This window comes from Pectinophora gossypiella, chromosome 2 (genome assembly GCF_024362695.1).
Source record: "Pectinophora gossypiella chromosome 2, ilPecGoss1.1, whole genome shotgun sequence".
NCBI lineage: Eukaryota > Metazoa > Arthropoda > Insecta > Lepidoptera > Gelechiidae > Pectinophora > Pectinophora gossypiella.
Window position 1 is genome coordinate 11,219,003 of NC_065405.1, and position 20,133 is coordinate 11,239,135.

Consider the following 20,133-nt stretch of genomic DNA (forward strand, 5'->3'; position numbering starts at 1 on the left):
AGTTTATATAGGAGCAAAGAGGATTATAAAAATTCGTATTAGATTCCATGGGAGCCAAGAAGAAAACAAAATTATCTCAGGATCCCATGGGAGCCAAGAGGCGAAAAAATTATTTTTGGATCCCATGGGAGCGGAGTCATGGTATCTGAGGATACCATGGGAGCCAAGAGGCGAAAAAATTATTTTTGGATCCCATGGGAGCGAAGTCATGGGATCCTAGTGTCCGGAGGGGTCAGTCGGAGGTACATGAATGTATATTATTATTATTAGCCTGTATGATCCCACTGCTGAGTAAAGGCCTCCCCCAGTATATTTATATACAGAACACTACTCTTTTGAAGTGAAAAATGTTTTTTACTAATACATGATTTGCAGCACTTTCCCGATTTTTGTGCAAATCAAAGTTAATTAGCAACACTGAAACGACGATGAAGCCACCCTTTAGTTCATAGACAACTATAGGTGCCTACACACGAGTTAGCGTGTTAAGCCGCCGCATTTCGGGCTGATAGGCTGGACCGGTACATCGATTTACCCTCCGTTCATTGCATCATCATCCCCTAGCATTATCCCGTCTTTCACAGGGTCCGCTTACCTAACCTGAAGATTTGGCAGGTCCGGTTTTTTATAGAAGCCATGTCGCCGGTCATTGCATGATAATACAAATGATAATTATGCTTGCGTGGTACCAAAGAAGCAATGAATGATATGAAAAGTTTTATAATACGATTGATCGCCTCAGTTGTATGCTCGTTTTGTGCATATTTCGGTCTCACCGGCTATACCGCCGCATGTCTCTTATAATAAGAACTGTGTGGCTTAAACCATTTTATCCTAACTAGTATGGAAATAATACATTGGATTTGTAAGAAAATTGCTCACCTTCGAGCAAACAAGCTGACGCATTTTCCACCGCGCTATAGCCAGATGACGTTTAGTTTTCTATAAGATATTGGGTTCGCTACAATTTGATGCAATTTTTAGACAGGAGGCGATGACTGAAAAAAGAAACATTTTTTCCTGCATCTTTAGGCAAATGCTCTACTATTGTTTTCATTTGAGAGGGACTTACTGGTCACAAAGAAACGACAAAGGAAGGTCACAGATTAGCCAAAATATTAATTAGGTATTCTAGAAAGTTAAGTTTTTACCCATGTGCAATGAAGACACGATGATGATCAATGACGATGATAAAGATGAAAATATACCTGTCCCATAAGTCCCGTAACGTTAGACTGTAATATTATGAACCCAATAGGTACATATATAACTCCTACACAAATTGCTTTTAACATCAAACGTTTTTTGTTACAGGCAAAACGATGGGCGGAATCCGGAGTACAATAAAATGGAAAAAATCGAGGTCCATAATAAAGCGTCTATAAACTAGCTCCGTAGTCAAATAACAATAAAGGGATTTGGAGTTTTGCAATCATGCGAGTTGTGGTGTGTGATAGTGATTTGTGTCGGTGAGCGGTGTGCGGGGGGAATGCGAAGGCGGCGCGGGTGGGTGGGGCGAGGGGCGCGGTGACCGCGCGCGCGCACCATGCGCACAGCTCCGGCGCTGCTGCTGCTCGCCGCTGCATGCGCCGTTGCCTCTGCGCAGATCGCTTGGACACCCATCTTCCTTGATGGCAGTAGTAAGTATTCTACCTGACACGATTAACACACGGTGCAGCTGCTATTATAATATTTTGTCCTAAGATGCGCAATTCTCTTGCGTCTTCTTAACGCGTGGTACCTTAAGATAAAATATTAGTAGTATTTTCACCGTTTTTATAGAAATCAATACTTACTAGTGTGTATAAAACTTGAAAACATTTTAGCTACTACACAAATTAATTTGATCTTTGGAATCTCTTCATCCGTACTTAATCGTTTTGATTGTGTTCGGAAATGAGGAATTTATCCACAGTTTACTGAGCAACAGACCTATGCTATTGCTCAATGATGTAAAAATATTTTTCTCGATAATTTTATTAGATTCCAGCTGGAACTATTAAGTAAATGATTAGTCACGTGATCAAACCCCGGGTAGAGTAGTAAAAGTGGGGCACCCTGTGAAGACTTCGTTCATGAGATACAATCGTAATAAAAATAGAACAGTGTAGCACAAGCGCATTAAATCTTGTCCCCTCGACGAGTTCACTAGTAAAACCATGGTTAGAGATATACCGCGAGTCGGAAAAGTCGGAACTTATTCTGCCTTCCTCTTCAGACCTCGGCGATTTTTCTAAATATTTCTATTACTACTGAATTAAAAAAAAAATTGAAAAAAATAGTTTTGTGTAAATTGTAGCAATATCTTAAAATAGTAAAAATGAAATGTTGTCAGTTCTGTAGACTTAAAATAAGTAGGTACCTAGATTAAAAGAGATGCAAGCGTCCATGACAAGTACGACAGAATTATGAGAAGTTTAGAAATGTAGAACCTTCTTCTCCACAGCATTTACCTATAATAAAATGTATTTTTTTGATGTGGATGAAAATAAAGTAAGTATCGTAAAGGTAGTGTTTTATAAAATCGGAGACAACTGGAGTTAAAAATGGCTTACTTCGTTACTCTGTAACAGTTAGGCGTCACCGTATCATTCTCCTGTCTTGTGTTTCTTCGCGAGTCTCTGGATCTAACAAAAACAAGATTTTACGACGGATTCTTTGCAAGTCCGTGCCAAGTTTATTGTAGCAGTAAGTAAAGGGGCTACACCAGGGTTACACGTAGTATATCGTCCCCTATAATAAATACATTTCGGTTCATAGGGTCCTACTTCTTATGCGGATTGCAATAGAATTTTATATTGCACCAGATGAGCATCATTTTTACGATCTTTTATATTTAAATGAGGGGATTTCTGAATTAAGTTTATGTTTGTGTTTGTCTATAAAATAGCTCAATAACGGATTGAGGATTGATCTAGGTTTCAGTCTTTAATTTACTTATTATATTCTATTTTTGTGTATTGTATTATTTTAAATTTGTTCTAATGATTTTTTTGTAACAAATTCCCTTTCGCGGTTTTGTCGATAAGTGAATTCATTACCTTGTTTCATTTTGTACTTCTCGTAAAGTTTCATTTGTCATTTGCTTCTACAGTAGAGTTGTAGTTGAAAGAGATAACAATAGAGTTTTAAGACCTAAACTTAGTACGTTCGCCAGCTTACTGTTACAACTACGTAGAAACAAGAAAGCATTTGAAAGACATTTTCCTTTTCATGCTTTAGTCAACAGCGTAATGTACTGAGGTAATGTACCTCGCAATATGGGACTGGTGCACATAAAATAAATACATTGTTTTAGGTTTAAGCGGTTATTATCATAATTAAAACACATAATAACGGCTTCTTACCGCGTTTAAATCAGGCGTCTTAACTCATCAGTCATCTCGTGATCATGGCACTTGCAACAGTGTCGAAATATCGGGAGTCTCATATCCCTGATTTAAACGCGGTAAAAACCCGTTATTATGTGTTTTAATTATAAAATAAGTAAGTACTTAAATAATTGAATTAAAACTCAACTGTTTTTCCATGCAAATCATATGAAAACGTGTGAACCATTTAATTTATGAACTGCCTATGAGCGTATTTGAGCCTGCCACTCTCCAGTGCTAACTCTAAATTCTGGTTAAGCTTAATTTTCTCTCAAATAGGGACTTGTTTTATGTTACTGTCGTGTCAGGAACAAGAAGACCTTCTTGTTCGTGAGATTCTGCAGCACTAATAGTAAATTCGCCAGGTCAAGTGGACCTGTGGACGCAGTCGTCGACGGGCTGCGCGTGCCCGGGCGGCGCGGGCGAGGACTGCGCGTGTTGTGTGCGCGATGGCGCATGCCCATGCGGCGACATCGCGCCTGCGCGCTGTGCGCAGTGCGGGCTCGAGCAGTATTGCGCTAGCAGTAAGCATTATGTTATATCAATGTTTTAATATGATGCGTCTTTATGCTAAGCTATTTTGCAATGAGATGGCATTGCTTTTTGTACTGTGACAACTGTTAATTTTTTTAGCTATTGTCGTATCCAATAGGTTCAGCTAAAGTTTTATAAAACAATATTGTGGCCTGTATCTAACTATTCTATTGGTCTTTCGCTTGATTACACTTAACTTTCATAATTAACGAGCTCTTCGCGAACACAAATCGTAGAGCTATTCTCACATTAAGTCGGCATGTACCTGATGTATAGAGTTTCGGAGCCACGTATCCGGGGAATGTATTCCGTGATAGCTCGCAACATACATTCCAAGTGGTCATTAAGATTCCCCGCAGATAATCCACACCGGATTCTGAGACGATCGCTCTCATTAGCGAGGCTTAGAATATTTTTAGCACAGATTTACAGAGCAAACAAAAGAAATGGACGACAATTTCAGAACCGTGGCCGGTCTGCTGCTAGCGGCCCCCTGGGTTTGAATTCCGGACAATGTTTACCTTTTCCTTGAATAACGGACCATTATTAACCCTTGGCCAATATTAAAGCTTTAGGATGGTTTTACTTGTCCAGTGAGATTGTACAATTTGCCCGTTCACGATTGCTTAGTCACGTTTTGTTATAATTTGCGAGTGTTTATTCAAAATGAATGTTTCGAATGGAGGTTGTTACGTTCGTACTCTGCTGAATTTGTAGGAATCTGTTTCTTCTAACGATCCTATCACACTAAGACACCATGGTGGCACAACCATTGTATGCAAACCAAACAAAATGTATGCAGTTGTATAAACACTATCTTGTTGGTTCTGCAGCCAACAAGACACCGGTGTCAATTGTATATATTTTGTTTCTGGCGCGATCCTGGTGGCGCTACCAGGATGCCCTAAGGCACCATGTATTTACAAGTTGTATTTACGTTTTTCTTTCATATAGTGTGCAACATCACAATCGATTCGAGGATTCTCAAGAGCAAGTCCGGGAAGACCTTCGGGCAGATCAAATCTCCATCGATCGAGGGTCCAGGAGCATGTTCCTACTTCCTACAACCGGACGCCGGACAACGGGTTGAAATACAAATCTACAGGCTTGTGTCAGTCGGAAGATTTAATGGCTCCAGGTGAGTTTTCCAATATGGGATTTAGTAGGATTTGTAAGGTCGTAGGGATAAAGTTGTAAGTCTATCAAAGGAAATTCGCTGGGTGAGACTTTATAGGGTGGATTGGATAAAGAAAACCTTTCACGGTGGTTTGTTGAATGAGAGTTTATTCGATCTCAACACGTACCAATGAATTGGGAATCGATCCTGATTTTTATGAGCCATATAATAATATAAACCTGTTACGGAAACGTGTAGGTACGTATTTTACGATCGCCACATCAAAATGGGTGAGTCATAAAAATCAGAGTCTGATTATCTGTGGCGCCCTGATCGTCAGCTGTTTTGTTGGATCGAGAAACAGATTAAAATATGTTTGCCGGATTAGGATCGACTGAAAGGGACGAAAAAGGAATTGGGTGTAAAGGGTCCGCCAGCAGGGTTGTCATACGCACGCAGCTGTGATCAATGTCCCGTCAAATTGAATAGGTATTTGAAGCGAGACATCTTCGGACGACCGCATTTCACTGTGGAAATACGTTATTTTCTAGCGACAAATCCAGAACCAAAATAATTCGGGTTGTTAACAGTATTCATGTAAATATTCAAAGCCAAATATATTTGAATGTATAATTTGAAAGACACAAGCGCCCAACTAAAAGGTATTTACATAATATCCACCAAAATTAGCTAATGGTACATGTATTGTTATAAGTACATAAAAGAGATTTTGCCTTGGATATTTTATGAAGAGCAACGGTCTTGATATTGTAATAGCTTTTTGTTGTGACCTTGTCGCAGTAAAATCTAGAGAGTTATTATTGTAGACAGTTGCTGCGGGAGCATAGCTAGTGGGACAGAATTATGCACAAAACCATGTTATATAACGCAACGATCTTATTATAAAACTGCCCACATCATTCATTTCTTCTTTGGTATTGCGCAACCATAACTAATGCTCGTGTCACTACGCAATGAACGGCTGGTAAATCGATGTAAATGTCCAGTCACAAATGTCTTGAAGCGAAAGCTTCACACTACGACACGAGTTAACAGGCGACATGCGAACTTATCTAGTTTCTTTGTTTCTATGATCTGTGGTAAAACCATTAAAGTGAGTAAGGGAGGCGTATTCCCAAAAGATGTGAAGTTGTAAGTACCTGTTGAAAAGGAAGTAGAATAAAATATTATACCTAATACATTTGAACGAAATATCACCGGGCCGTTCTTATGAGCTTATTCATTTATTGCCTATGGATAATAGTAATAATTATAATAATTTTTCTATTCATGTTTATCAGGTAATATGCCAGAGTTAGAACTAATTCCAGATCCGCTGACTCCATCATATTACCTTATGTATTATCCAGTATATACCATGCGACATATATCATGTCGAGGAGAACACAATAAAAATCTTCTTCTTTAAGTAAAAGCCTTATGTGGAAAATAAGATATGTTAAATATCTCTTACCAATAGTATAGCATTTTCATTATCATCATAAGCTCATGACTATATCCCAATTGGGGTAGTCAGAGGTACATTCATCGCAAGATCCACTAAGTACCCACACCTCACCTATCTTTTTATTAGATTAACGTGATTGGTGCTGAGTCGCATCGCCGTCTATAATGGTTGAGCAAACTGTGTGTTTAGCAGTTTAAATTAAATTTACAATTATTTCACTAAATATTCTTGTTTTATTTTCCGGACGGAATATAATAACGAATGCCCGTGTTTACCGGCCTGTCTTCGCTGTAATAGTAATATTTTTGTTTTTTTGCCTAGTTGCGTGGGAGGCTGGCTGCAACTAGGCAGCGCGAGCGCAGTGCGCGGCGCGGGCGGCGCAGCAGAGATGAGACTGTGTGGTGCCAACGAGCGGTACACACCGCCCGTCGTGTTGTTCGCGGACCATGGTGCTTCTACACTTGAATTTAGGTATTTTTTTATCCTTTTTGTCAAAGTATACAATTATATTACACAATAATGTGATTGGATAGAGTGAAAGTATGAGATAAAACAGGAAAAAATATTTTTGTCGAATTAATATCCTGTACAGTCAATGTATACTATCATGAGTTCCTCTACAAAGTATGCTAGGACACTGTTAGGGAAAGTGGATGCTGTATCTTTGAAGGTGGTAAAAACAGTGACAGGATCTATGAAAATATTAATCGGCACGTACTTCTGATCATTATGCAGTCGCAGCTGTATAGTCACCACCTCGTAATTTTCAATTCGTCGAGGGGTGATATTCGCTTCACTGATCACATTTTCTCACTCCCCCAGATCGTGCTAGCGCCCCTTTGAAACGCTGAAACACTGATCGATCATTAAGCGCAACACGTTTTGGAGAGTGAATCCGGCCTATTTTGCGGCGGCAATGAATCCGCCCGAAATGAGCAATAATTAATTACATTTTCGCTCACTAAACGGGAACTGCAAACTCGTACGGGCATTACTTCCGTGCGGTGGCCGCGCGCTTGAACACACGCGGTATTTATCTCCCGGGTCCTCCTGTATCGCACTTCCATGACAAACTCTTGCAAAGTTAAAAGGTAAAAGTGTCTCAAGTTTCGACGAATAATATCAAGGGAATATCCCGTATTTATCAGTAACACAACCACCCCAGTTTTTATAAAAGATCAATGTGAAACAAAAGACTACGAAAATAGGAATTTTACGTGCTTTTTAGTTGAATTCTTGATGAATGTTCGGAAGCGCGAGTTGTGGATGGCAAGCGGGACTCGGAACGGAACAAAAGGTCGTCACAGCGGAACCGGTAATGCTCGATTCGGATTGTGGCCGGACGGCCGGACGGTGGCCGGACGGCGAGTGCTACGAATTGCCGCGTTACAGCAACACTGCAACGAGGCGATTTTGTGAATTGCTTTTGCATATGCATCTTGAATGGACATGCCCGGCGTGAAAAGGGACGGCCATCCGGAAAATACCTTTCAAGTTGTTGGACCTTATTGCACAATACTTGTTGAATTTAAGTGGGTCCATCAAAATCAGATATCGTTAGCTGTACTGCAGTATTGTTTGGACCAAAACTGTGTCTTGTTTCCATAATAGAGGACACCTGCTAAAACGATTTTTCAAGTGAATTATTTGTTAGATGACATCCGCCCCTATTTATTTTCGTCTCTCAGACAGTATTCTCTGAAAAAGTAATAGCTTCAATTTCTGATGATTTCATTTTCTTGTAATCCGTTTATTTTTCCACTCTAGCGCGTTCAATTTGTTAGAGGGCTTTTAGAATTTGATTTGATATTTTTATAAATATGAAAAAATATGTTACCAGGATAATAGAGAAGACCGTGAGGTCGCAGTTTCTCGCGTTCTTCAGCTTCACTTCTCTAAGCAACACCCAAGGAGTGGGTTTTCATCCTCGCGGCGGATCGAGGATACCTCAAACTGGTAAGAGTTCGTTTTTATTTAATTAAATATTTTAATGAAAAATAACTGTACAATATGATGTAGTAGGAAGATGTACTTTCGCGTAAAATATAAGGTACGTTGCTTTGAAAATAATGAAAACAATTGCAAGTTTATTCTAACTGCATCATAAAATGTATTATTTAAACACACTGGCACTATTATTTGCATACTTCTTCACAAATGACTATAATCTTACGTCGGAAACGTTGGGAGAACAGCTAGGTGTATTAAAGAATTATGGTCATAAATATCTTGAAAAGGTTGTTTATCTCGACACCGTTATAAAATTTGCATCTCCAGTTTTATTCCCGCGAAACTGTTTTCACCTTTTGTTTTCAGGATTTTAGTTTAAGTACCTCCTTAATACAGTCGCATTGTAAGCTCGGTCTTACAAGCTTATGTAAATTGTGGGTAATAAGGTTTAGTAGGTCAGTACTCCTACTTGGACGTAATTATTTATGTTGTCAGTAAACAGTCCAGCTGGTATTTATTGCTCCATTGTCTACAAGTCTTTCAAAGCAACGCAAGTGTGGCGGACGTTGGCGCGACCCTCGTCACTCTGTTTATAAATACGTATACTGTCCAGTTATTGTACTTTTAGCTACTTATTCAGGCCAGTGTGTATTTTCCATAAGTCCGCTTAATTGAGAATTATGTTCCAACATTATGACTGAAAAGGCTTTTTCTCACTCGGCTATTTTTAACAATAAAGCTAATTTGTTCAGGTTTTTTAGGGGAGTGCTGAATTATACGTCAGGGGCACTATAAAATTAGTCGGCAAATTGTAGTTGGAGCACGGTGAAGAGCACTATTTTCAGGTTTTATCTTGTGCAGCGCTCGTCGGGAACACTAGGGTGCACACAATGATGTGGCAACCTCGCTCGAGAATACGGGAAATTGTTTCCACTAAATTGACACCCTGCATTTTCGTTCTTCCTTCACGCGACGCTAAATTCTTTTGAAAACGTTTCGGTCTGAGCTTATTTGCGATGTGTTTGTGTAATAAATTTTGTGTTGAGCTTTTAACCAAACGAGAGTCCTACTCGCGTAATATTTGCCCAACAGAGTTCATTATATAACCTCCCCTTTTTTGCGTCACTGCTCCGTTATCACTTAGCGTCAATTTAATCCAGTTTTGTTAAAGCAAATAACAGCATGTTATATTATGTTGAAATCACAAACCGGAATATACGTAGGTGATTCGTTATTTGCTCTGAGTTGCGTAAAATTATTTAAGTGCCTATTTAGCAAATCGGAAATAAAGAGATTCGTTATTTTGGCAAAGTAATAAGTATCCGTCCCTTTGTATAACTACTCCGTCTTTAAACCGCATTATCTTCTGTACAGATTGTGACTGGCTCTACCAAGACGTATCGTGCCGGGGACCGGGCGCGTGCGTGCTCGCGAGTCCAGGGTACCCCGGCCTGTACCCACCACACCGGCGGTGTCGGTACCTCTTCGCCACCAACTCCGTGCACACTAGAGTCAAGATCATATTCAATTCCATACTGCTGCCTAGAAAGTGAGTATTTTTAGGAGTTTCCATTAAATTAGTGTATAACTTTTTACTCTTTTAGTCAATTTCGCATTTTTGCAATTTTGCATTTTCGGAGGTATGTGAAATAACGTGTATTGGGTTGGTTTTCCCTTCGCGTGTTGGAATGCCAGACAGGCTGTCGCTTCTGTGAAAAACCGGACCTGTCAAATCTTCAGGTTAGGTAAGCGGACCCTGTGAAAAACGGGATAATGCTAGGGAGATGGTGATGATGACTTTTTTATCCAATTTAGATGACGTCGATGTAAGATTACATTCGTTTTTCATTTTCTACGTCTAGCAATGCATTATCATATCATGGACTGTTATTTTAAAATAATTTGGCAGTTAGGTAATTACCTAACGATACTGACATACATATGAGATTATGCCTGTTTCCCATTGGGGAAGGCAGAGATCACGGAATCGCACTAACTATGATCTTGGCACACCACTTCTGCGTCTTCCACTTACATCAAAATCTTCATACGTTCTTGATGTTACACATAATGTAACATCGTCTATTATATCCAAAAATGTCTATTATGACAGCCTCTGTGGTCTAGTGATTAGAGCGTTAGGCTCACGATCTGGAAGTCCGGGTTCGATTCCCGATGGGGACATTGTCGAAATCACTTTGTGAGACTGTCCTTTGTTTGCTAAGGACTTTTCAGATTTGAATCACCTGATTGTCCGAAAAAGTAAGATGATTCCGTGCTTCGGAGGGCATGTTAAGCCGTTGGTTCCGGATATTAGCCGTAAAAACACCTCCACCAACCCGCAGTGGAGTAGCGTGGTGGAGTATGCGCCATACCCCCTTCGATTGATTGAGGGGAGGCCTGTGCCCAGCAGTGGGACGTATATTATAGGCTGTTTATGTTATTATTACCAAAACAGCTGACTTGTATGCTATAGTGTGCGCTACCAAAGCATATATATTTATTAGAAAGAAATATCGACATAGCGATAGTTGGCCGGGAAAATTATCTAGTCCATAAATTGAAGTAGATAACCTCTCGCAAGAACGAGGAAAACTTGTTAGATAAACTCTTTACCTGGCGGAATAGGAAGGTTTGATTCGACCGTCCTCTCAAACTATAAGGTTAAGTCTACGGGTTAAGTGGAGTATAAGAGACGGCTACAGCATTAAATAGCTAGTTGCTTTATGGACACACATCCCCGAAAATGATTCTACAGAAATATCTTCTTCTTATCGGGTTGTGAGGTGGAATACCAATCTCATCAACCCCAGTAATAACCCTGACACCAGTGTCAGGGTTATTACTGAGCCGCCAAAGGCTCCTGGCGTGGCTCATGTAACGACTACTTACATACATCCGTAAGTAATAACCGGGACCGACAGCTTAACGTGCCTTCCGAAGCACGGATCATCTTACTTTCGGACAATTGGGTCGTGTACTAGGTTCAAGATAAATTATGAAATTCTGATTACTAAATAAAGACACATCTAAAACTAACGAAAAACATTTTCTTTTTTCTATTAAACTTATTTATGAATTTTAATCAAGAAAAACGTAATAATAAGTCCGACATTTTGTCACGTTTTTCTATGACGTCACAGAGTGCTTTTTCATACAAATTCCATAGTAATTTCGTGTTTTGACGTTTAGTAAAAAGTAACTGATTTGACTAGTTGGAAACTAGCCTATTAGGTGATCAGCCTGTAATGTCCTAACCAAACTAGGGGTCACAAAGTGATTTTTGTGATTGTCCCCACCGGGATTCGAACTCGGGATCTCCGGAAAAATATAATAATATTACACTAGATTGAAAATTCCATGAATAGCTTCAAGAAAACGATGGTGCCGTTGTGTTTGCTTGGCTTGGCGATAAATATTACTTTCTGGACATTTTCAAATTCACATAATTAAGATATTATGCATTCTCAATCCGAAAACTCGATTCAATTTATAAGTACATAATTTGTATTATCGGCTCCGTACCAAGGCTAGAAACTTAGGTTACACTTCTAGATTTTCTATAAATCCATTGCCGTAAGGTAATACTTAAACTACGAAAGACAGAATAATGTGAAAAGAAAATACCGCAAGGAAATCAACGTGTAACCCATGTGACATTTGTGTGGCGAGCCATTACCCTGCGGTTGTGTATGTTTCGTGACCAGGGTAAATAATACGAGTAAACTCGTCACACGCTCGCTTCAAGGTCGGGCAGAGACCAGTGTTGTCATGTTACCTTTTTCAGCGTTTTCGGGGACCATTTGAGCTTAACGCTGACATAAGAAAATTGTTCTCATGATTTTGTATCTGTAAGTGTCAGAGAAAAGGTAGCCTAAGGCCGTAGAATAAGGAAAAGTACTACGTATAGATCGGCAACTCTCCCAACCAGTGTCTGAGCTAGGTTTACCTCCCCCCCCCCCCCTCCCCCCCTCGAACATAGTTTAGTCTTCAGTCATATGGCATCAGATGTCACACACACAGATGCGCGTGTACGATAACGTCATTGTGTGGTGTCTGTGTAAAACGCGGTTGTTTGTATGAAGTGTTCGAGGTGTGCCAGGGCCTCCTTCTCTTCTTACCGTGTGAGTTGTGAGATGGAATACCAACCTCATCAACCCTGGGTCTGGGCCTGGGTCAGGGTTATTACCTGGTGTTAGGGTTGTTGCCAAGGCCTGAGAGAAATGTTATGTTAACTTAGGGTTAATACATTTTGTGTAATATGATACTAAACGTGTTTAGTAGATATTATTTGATCAATAAAGATAGTGATTTTAAGCAAACTACTGTACGTAGTTTTACATTTCTTTCATTAATGAAGCCTTCAGTTTTAATTATGGTGAATCATCGATATCCTAAGGATCAAAAATTTAAAATTTCATTTTTAAGAAATTAAGCCATTCTAAATTACTTCACTACTTAAACAGCGAGAAATCAGGACTACCGCGGTAAACTTGTGCGGCACAGAAATTGTTCAGATGTGTGAGTGGGAGAGTATTTTCCCCGAGTAGGTTTTTATATTATTGCAATTTCTCATAAAAGCCACGACCATTACGCGATGACAATAAAAAATTAGACCGTTATGATGTCTCGCGAGGCCCATTCTGTCCGGTTGTATTTTTATCAAGCACCCGTATGAAATCCATTCGCTCGCGTTTTGAAAGGCGAACAATCGTTTCACAGTAAATAAAAGGGCCGCCATCCTATCTCCCTTCCGCCCCCGTGGGCCCGTGATGTCGCGGTGACGGAGAATTTACGTCGAGTTCATCGACTTTCAAAAATAGCACATTCATTCCATTCAATTACTTTGTCGTAGAGGGGAATCTAAAATTACCGAGCTTTCATGGCTTCATTATACCGTTTTATTTCGGCCATCAAAGGAATACACCGCGTAATTATTTAACTTATGTTTCAATTTCGCAATGAACTTGCTACAATAAAATTATTTCGTAGCCGTGGTGTAGCGCTGCCGTAGCAATGTCGTAGCGTTTCGTAGCGGTGGCTGGAACTTTATAGGTGTTCTTTTAATTGCACGAAAAGTAATTATTTTAAAGTTTTTAAGTATGCATTTACTTTGTAGACTTAGCCATAATGTACGATAAGTTGAAAGATGAAATCGCAGTAAACGCTGTATTCGAAATGAAACTTAATCTGTATTTGCATACGCAGCGAACTCGACTACGGTTTAATTGCGATATCCGTGCTTCACTCTATGATCCAGGCTTGTACGTCGGCACTTTAATCCTAACAAGACCTACTTACTCTCATTGTAAGTGCACACTTAAATTATTACATTGTCGTGACATAACTTTACATTGTAATTTTATGGAGGTTCGGAACTAAAATCGCTCTAAATTTGCGGTGTTCAACGAGTAAGGGGATAACATTTCATACTAGAGTAGATATAAATTTTATGCAAGAGGATAGATCCTTTCATATAAGCATTGGGGAGGAATTTTAAAATTTCCCTTCGAGCGAAGAGCGCGCTTCGATAGCTTGATACGATGCAATATTATTAAAATTTCTTCCTTCGCGTTTTTCCTTGTAAATGGTTCTTCCTTGTGGGCATTTTTGTTTTAACCACGGCAGTTGAGCAAATCTATTACTTGCAAGCAGAAAAGAGCTAGTATCGCCCACATAAAACACGTTTATACTCAAAGGAGTGCCGGGGAGCGAGAAATAAAAGCGCTATCTTGGTGCAATACGTTTTCAGACACACTAATAGGTACGGGGCGCTCACGCGAGTGTAACCCAGCTCTCAGATTTAGAGCAAACACATCTACTTTAAAGTGCAAAGAAAGCGCTATACGTTTATATTACGTCTGTTGATAACATGCTTGGTGGGCAGACCACGTAGCGATCTGTTGCAAAAACAACAAGTTTATAGTCCACAAAAAGAATAAAAGCAAAGAACGGTTTCTCTTTAAAGTACCTAATGGAAGATATTTTACAGCTAAACGTACTTCATTCAGGTTTTTCCAAACAGAACAGTTCGGAAGCTACGAATTATGGCAAAATTAAAAATGATTAAATAAGCAGCCTTTAAATATACAGGTACAAAGCATACTTTACTACCAAAAACGAGTCATATTAGCAAATCATATTAGTAAAGAAAAGCTGCTTTAAAAAATTGGCCTGACCGGAAATCGAACACTGTACTTTAATTTTAGGTGTCTAGCTACTACACTACAGAGGTTATTCTTTTCGTGTATCTTAATTTTATCTTGTTTCTGTACTGTGTCCATTAGTAAATTAATAGTATCTTGTAGAGATCGCAAATGGAAAAGCCTTTAGCGCTCCTCATTTGTCCGACCAAGTGGTTAATAGGTTGCCTGGCAGAAATTGCTATTTAGCAATAAGGCCGCCTATTGTACTTATGTTTTTATTCGTATGTTTATGTCCTTTCTATATGTCGTTGTGCAATAAAGTATTATTGATTGATTGATTGATTGATACCACCTAAAAAGAACCTAAAATAAATCACGTCAAAAAAGAATGGTAGAGGTAAATAGAAGTGAAGGGAGTGTTTGTATGGGTAATGCCTAGCAATAATGTAACGAATATAAGTGTTGTTAAATTGTAAGTTCATCAAGTTGTGTGTAATAGTAGTAAAACCACTTCTATTTCCCAGCTGGGTGGGTCCTACTTTGTACGATAACAATGGGACTAAAGATAACAACCCTATTGTGTTCTTTAGATTTTTATTGTTGCTCCACAGAGACACCGATTGAAGATACGACGCAGTGGTCGAATCTCGTACTTTCTAATTAATTATATCGAAGCGTTCTTAATTTAAAACTAAAATTACAAAAAAAAAGATTGAATGGTACTTATCGACGACCAAAAGCGTCTCTTTAAAATAATCATATTCTGATGCGATTTTCTTTAACGAAAACGCAATTTTCTTTAATAAGTTTCCACCCGGGTAAAAATTGAGGTCACAATTTTATACCTGGACTGAAACTAGCTTGTCTATTGTGAGGTTTTGTTAACAAAAATCAGTCCAATTATGTCAAAAAGGCGCTTGGCAACTTTCTGTCTTGCATAGCATCGTAAAGTAGAACAGTCAATGCTGTGCCAGTGCTGGGGTTAAAACTATAGCGAATTTCTATTGAAACAAGTGTAATTAAATAATTTATTGTTTACATAAAACGCAACAGCAGCATAAGGTATAATAGCGCTGTATTTATGTTCTATCCATGTAATAGGGAGCGAGCCTATTGCCATATATTGTTCACTTTCAAAAGATACATTGTCCTTTACTAATATAAAAATAACATGAACCATTTTTAATATTTAGGTTCATAAAAGATAAAATACTGCACGTATTAAATTGAACCTCCTATTTGCCGGTTGAAAACAGCTTTTAGCGTTCAAAGCAATATTATCCATTTCGCTATCAGTACGTTGAGCACTATCAGATGCATTTGCTATTGGCAATACGCCATACACCACTCGCATGTCGCGACAGTGGATTAGTCGTAGAATCCATGAATAATACTGGTCTTTTTTGAGAATTTTAGTATTGAAGACGGTTGTAAACTATATGTACTTGGTAACTCAAGATACCGCGTTGAGTAGGTACGTGCTATGCGAGCTGAAAAGAACGTAGGTTAGTTTTTGTTATTTTTTCGAGTGGATAATAATTCATTTAAAAATACCCTATTTTTTATTAGACGGACCGAGTTTTTGTTAAACAAACGATGTGGAATATTCTCCATTACGCTATAACATGATGGAATACCTACATGACAAAATTGGATAGAGGCCTCATTTGCTACCAGAAATACTACCATGTATGTTCAGTGATTATTTACGGTTTAAAAGACATAATAACTTGTACTAAATAGGTCATAATTAGTACATTTTTTAAAGATTTTCTACCTTATTTCAGAAATAATTATTTTCAATTTCATTAAGCTAGTGGTATATTAGCGGCACCTTTGTTTACGTTTTAGGTTTCAATTCTATTTGCAAGTTGCAATGTTGATTTGTAGTTCTGCCCACTTTGGAAGGAATAACGGGCGTGAGTTACGACTGTATGTTACCAAGGAATAACAGAAAAAAGTAGGAAGGGCCATATGAGCGCCAAACGTACGGCATACAAGTATGAGCAAATAGTTCATACTTTAAGTTTCCACTTCATTCGTCCGCGAACTTTACGACACGGAGCTCCGCGATAGCATATTAAAAAACCTGCAATACAAAAAATCAAACATCGACTGTCATGCAAGGAGATCCCTCCTTATCATAGGAAAGCTGAACACATTAGTATGATTTATCAAAAAATATTATGTATGCAGTATCTAACCAAAAGTAATGATTAAATTGCAGCCTATCACATAATAAACATTGCCGGTAAAGTAGCTGTCCAATTTGAGAAGCAGTCGAGCTATCGTAGTTATCTGTTTGCAGGAGTCGTAGTAAAAGAGAGCTGGGTTGAACCAGCGACAGCGGTTCTCATACAAAATGCGCGTTAAGGCGATTCCATACCTTCTCTTCTATTCCGTGATGTCCACCACGCTTAATTCCATTAAGTAGTTCTAGAGATTACCCCCGCGTACATACAAACTTTTAACTCCTTGTAATATTAATGTAGATATTGCGCACAAGATACTTGACGAGTTGTTCCTGCTTTCTCATCCAAAGTTGCTCTCAAACACAGTACAGGATTTGATTCTATTTACAATAATTGAATGTCCTACCATTAACTTAAAACCTTTATATATCCATCCAAAGCCGATTTTCGTAAAATAATCCGATGAAAATGGATGTATATTTCATTTTTATCATTTGTTCGGTATTTCTATTTCGTATTTTATATCTATCACTTACATATATCATTCAATTCAGTAACAAATTGAAAAATATATTAAGCTAAAAAAATCGGATATTCATTTAATAAATTGCTTTTTTAAAAGTTTTTCCCAATCACGTGGATGTTTCATGAAAAATAATCAATTGCTACTTGGATTTTCTAAAATGGCTCTTTGGACTCTGTCCATCCATTGTAGGTATTTTTCTAACTACTTACAATGTTTGTATGTTCAATAAAGGTTAGATGTATAATTATCGTGTGTTTCCTAGCCACTGCGCGACGGATTATCTGACACTGCGCGCTGGCAGCTCGCCATCCGCCCCACTGCTGGCCTCGCTGTGCTCGGAGCGGAGTACTACCCTGGAGCATCCCGGACCTAACCTGCTGCTTGAGTTCAAGTGAGTACATACACAAAAATAATTTAGGATAACTAAAAAAAACATGAATTTTTCGACGGAGAATTCCACTTGATATTAACTTAGAATCATGGTCTGAATCATCCCTCAAAGTTTTCGTTACGATGTCACTAACACCCTGTATAAGATCACGCCTATTTCCCGTCGGGGTAGGCAGAGACCATTTAATACGATCTTGACACACCTTCGCTACCTCCACTCTTATGACTTTATACATGCTCGCCGGAAGGTTTATGGAAGCATAAATCATTGAAAATCATTTTGGTTTAATTAGAATTTTATTGCGTTTCTTAAAATTATATTTTTATGAAAAAAGAATTTGAGTTACTTCATTCATCAGTTTGTATGTCTAATTACACTTCATAAATATTTTATGACATCTAATATGCTCTTAGAACTGCGATTGGCGGTCGTAATTACTTTAGCAAAACAAAACAGCCGAAGTCAAAACATAATTACTAATCATCGTTGCCAAAGTAACAAGTTAAGAAAGTTATAGGGGGGAGATAAACAATATCAGAGCTTTTGTAACAAGATATTAATGAATCAAACGCGACCTTCAAGTTATACGCTTATTACGTCTTTAATAAATAATGAAAGCCGTATAGAAAGTTAGCTTTTTGATTTTAATAGTTCTTTTTGAGAAGTTTTTCGATGATAGAGCGTCTAGTTTTTATAGCTAATCAGAATGTTAACTCTTGTTAGCCTTAGTGGTTCGCATTTAATTTTTCCAAGCTTATAAATAAAATGAAGTAAATTCGTACAGGCAGACAAAATTAACAGACAAATACTAATAGGACAGTCTCACAAAGTTTTTTCTGTTACACTTGTTTGTTGTGCTTTTTAAATTATTTTCAATTCTAAATATTTATTATGATTTTGCGTTGGAAAATTTCACTTGATATTAACTTAAATCCTCCCTCAAAGTTTTCGTTACGCTGTCACTAACGCACTGCATATTTTTTGTTGTTATATTATTTGCTGTGGGAATATATTTATTTAATGCGGCCTAATTATCACCACATTTTCAAGGGTTTTGTTTTACGTGGAGTTAACATCACCTGCAACAGTGTCCGGGAATCGAATACAGGACCTCTCCACCCGTATAGGTGAAGCCGTTATAGTTTCAAATCAAAATCAAGTCAAATCTATTTTCCCGAACTCATAGAAATACAAAAATGTGGTAAAATAGCAGATAACAGAGCTGCGATGGATTCGGCCTGCATGCAAGCGTATAAATATTTTAAATATATATATATTAATTGGTAGTTTAAAATTAAAGCTAGCATTAGGAATTATATTTTAACCTTGTCTGGTGTCGCAGTGCAGCTCGCTCCGGTCGTAGGTCCGGGATAACCCGCAGCTCCCTCGTGGCCATGACCTCGGTAAAAGCGAATGTCTAGTATAGTCTAGATAATCTGTGAAACACAGACCTGTTTAAAATTTTAATTGTAGTCAGATTATTTAAACGGTAGATGTACCTATTTGCTTTTTGCCTTTTTTATACACACAAATAATAAATAAGAAATAGGCGTGAGTTTATGTAAATTGTAAAATAATGAATATTGCGATGGAAAATTACACTTGATCTTAACTCAGAATCATGGTCTGAATCAACCCCCTCAGTTTTCGTTACGATGTCACTAACACTCTGTATATTTTTCGATATATCGCAGATTTTTCTTAGACGATATATCCTGTTTCACCGGACTAATGAGGACGTTAGATCTGTATTACAATAAAAAAACCCTACGTTTTTATCTTACGTAGGTATTCTCTGCAAAAGGTACTGTATGTGACTTGCACATTTTTTACCTGATCACAATTCCATTTTCACTAATGAAAAAACTGAGCAAGTCACGAATTGACATTTGTGCAAAAGAAAAAAACACTTATTGTAATACAAACTTCCCTTATCAAACCCCAAATCATATGGGATGGTGCTTTATCACAGTGGTTTCCAACCTTTTTTTACTAGGAACTCTAGGTTAAATAAAAACTCCAAGAGTATTAAAATTCACTGATTCATTTTATTTAGTAAAGGGTGATTAGAACTTTATTTCGCGGACCCCTCGTGAACCATAGGCCATGGGTTGAGAGCCCTAGCTCTAGGGTACATTTCTTTTGCCGTTTGTTGAAGGTATTTGGAATAAAAGCCAACACAACACAATTGTCAGACTTTTCAATCACACAAAGGTTTAGTTGAACGCGTGACATGTTGTATCAATATCTGAAATGGACAGTTCGACGGGCCTTCCGGAAACAAGGATAAATAGTCGCTATGTAGGTAGGAGAGAGGGCAAAGTCACAAATAGTTAGAAGACATCTTTTGATACGATGTCAATATGTAGGGTGACGTGTGATTGCCTATCGAATATTTATAATCAATTATGTTGGCGTGAAAGTTCATTTTATTCTGG

The 20,133-nt window shown here is 38.2% G+C and overlaps 1 protein-coding gene across 2 annotated transcripts in view; it reads left to right on the forward strand.

Annotated features, from left to right (window-relative positions):
* Positions 1–1,531: 1,531 nt before the first annotated feature.
* Positions 1,532–20,133, forward strand: part of LOC126373290 (uncharacterized) — a 46,295-nt gene continuing 27,693 nt past the window's right edge. For both annotated transcript variants that reach the window (XM_050019382.1, XM_050019392.1), the window contains exons 1-7: positions 1,532–1,640; positions 3,737–3,895; positions 4,860–5,043; positions 6,812–6,961; positions 8,331–8,446; positions 9,815–9,989; positions 17,567–17,695. In XM_050019382.1, coding sequence (XP_049875339.1) covers positions 1,547–1,640; positions 3,737–3,895; positions 4,860–5,043; positions 6,812–6,961; positions 8,331–8,446; positions 9,815–9,989; positions 17,567–17,695 — 1,007 coding nt within the window. In that variant the 5' untranslated portion in view covers positions 1,532–1,546. The remainder of the gene's footprint in view (positions 1,641–3,736; positions 3,896–4,859; positions 5,044–6,811; positions 6,962–8,330; positions 8,447–9,814; positions 9,990–17,566; positions 17,696–20,133) is intronic.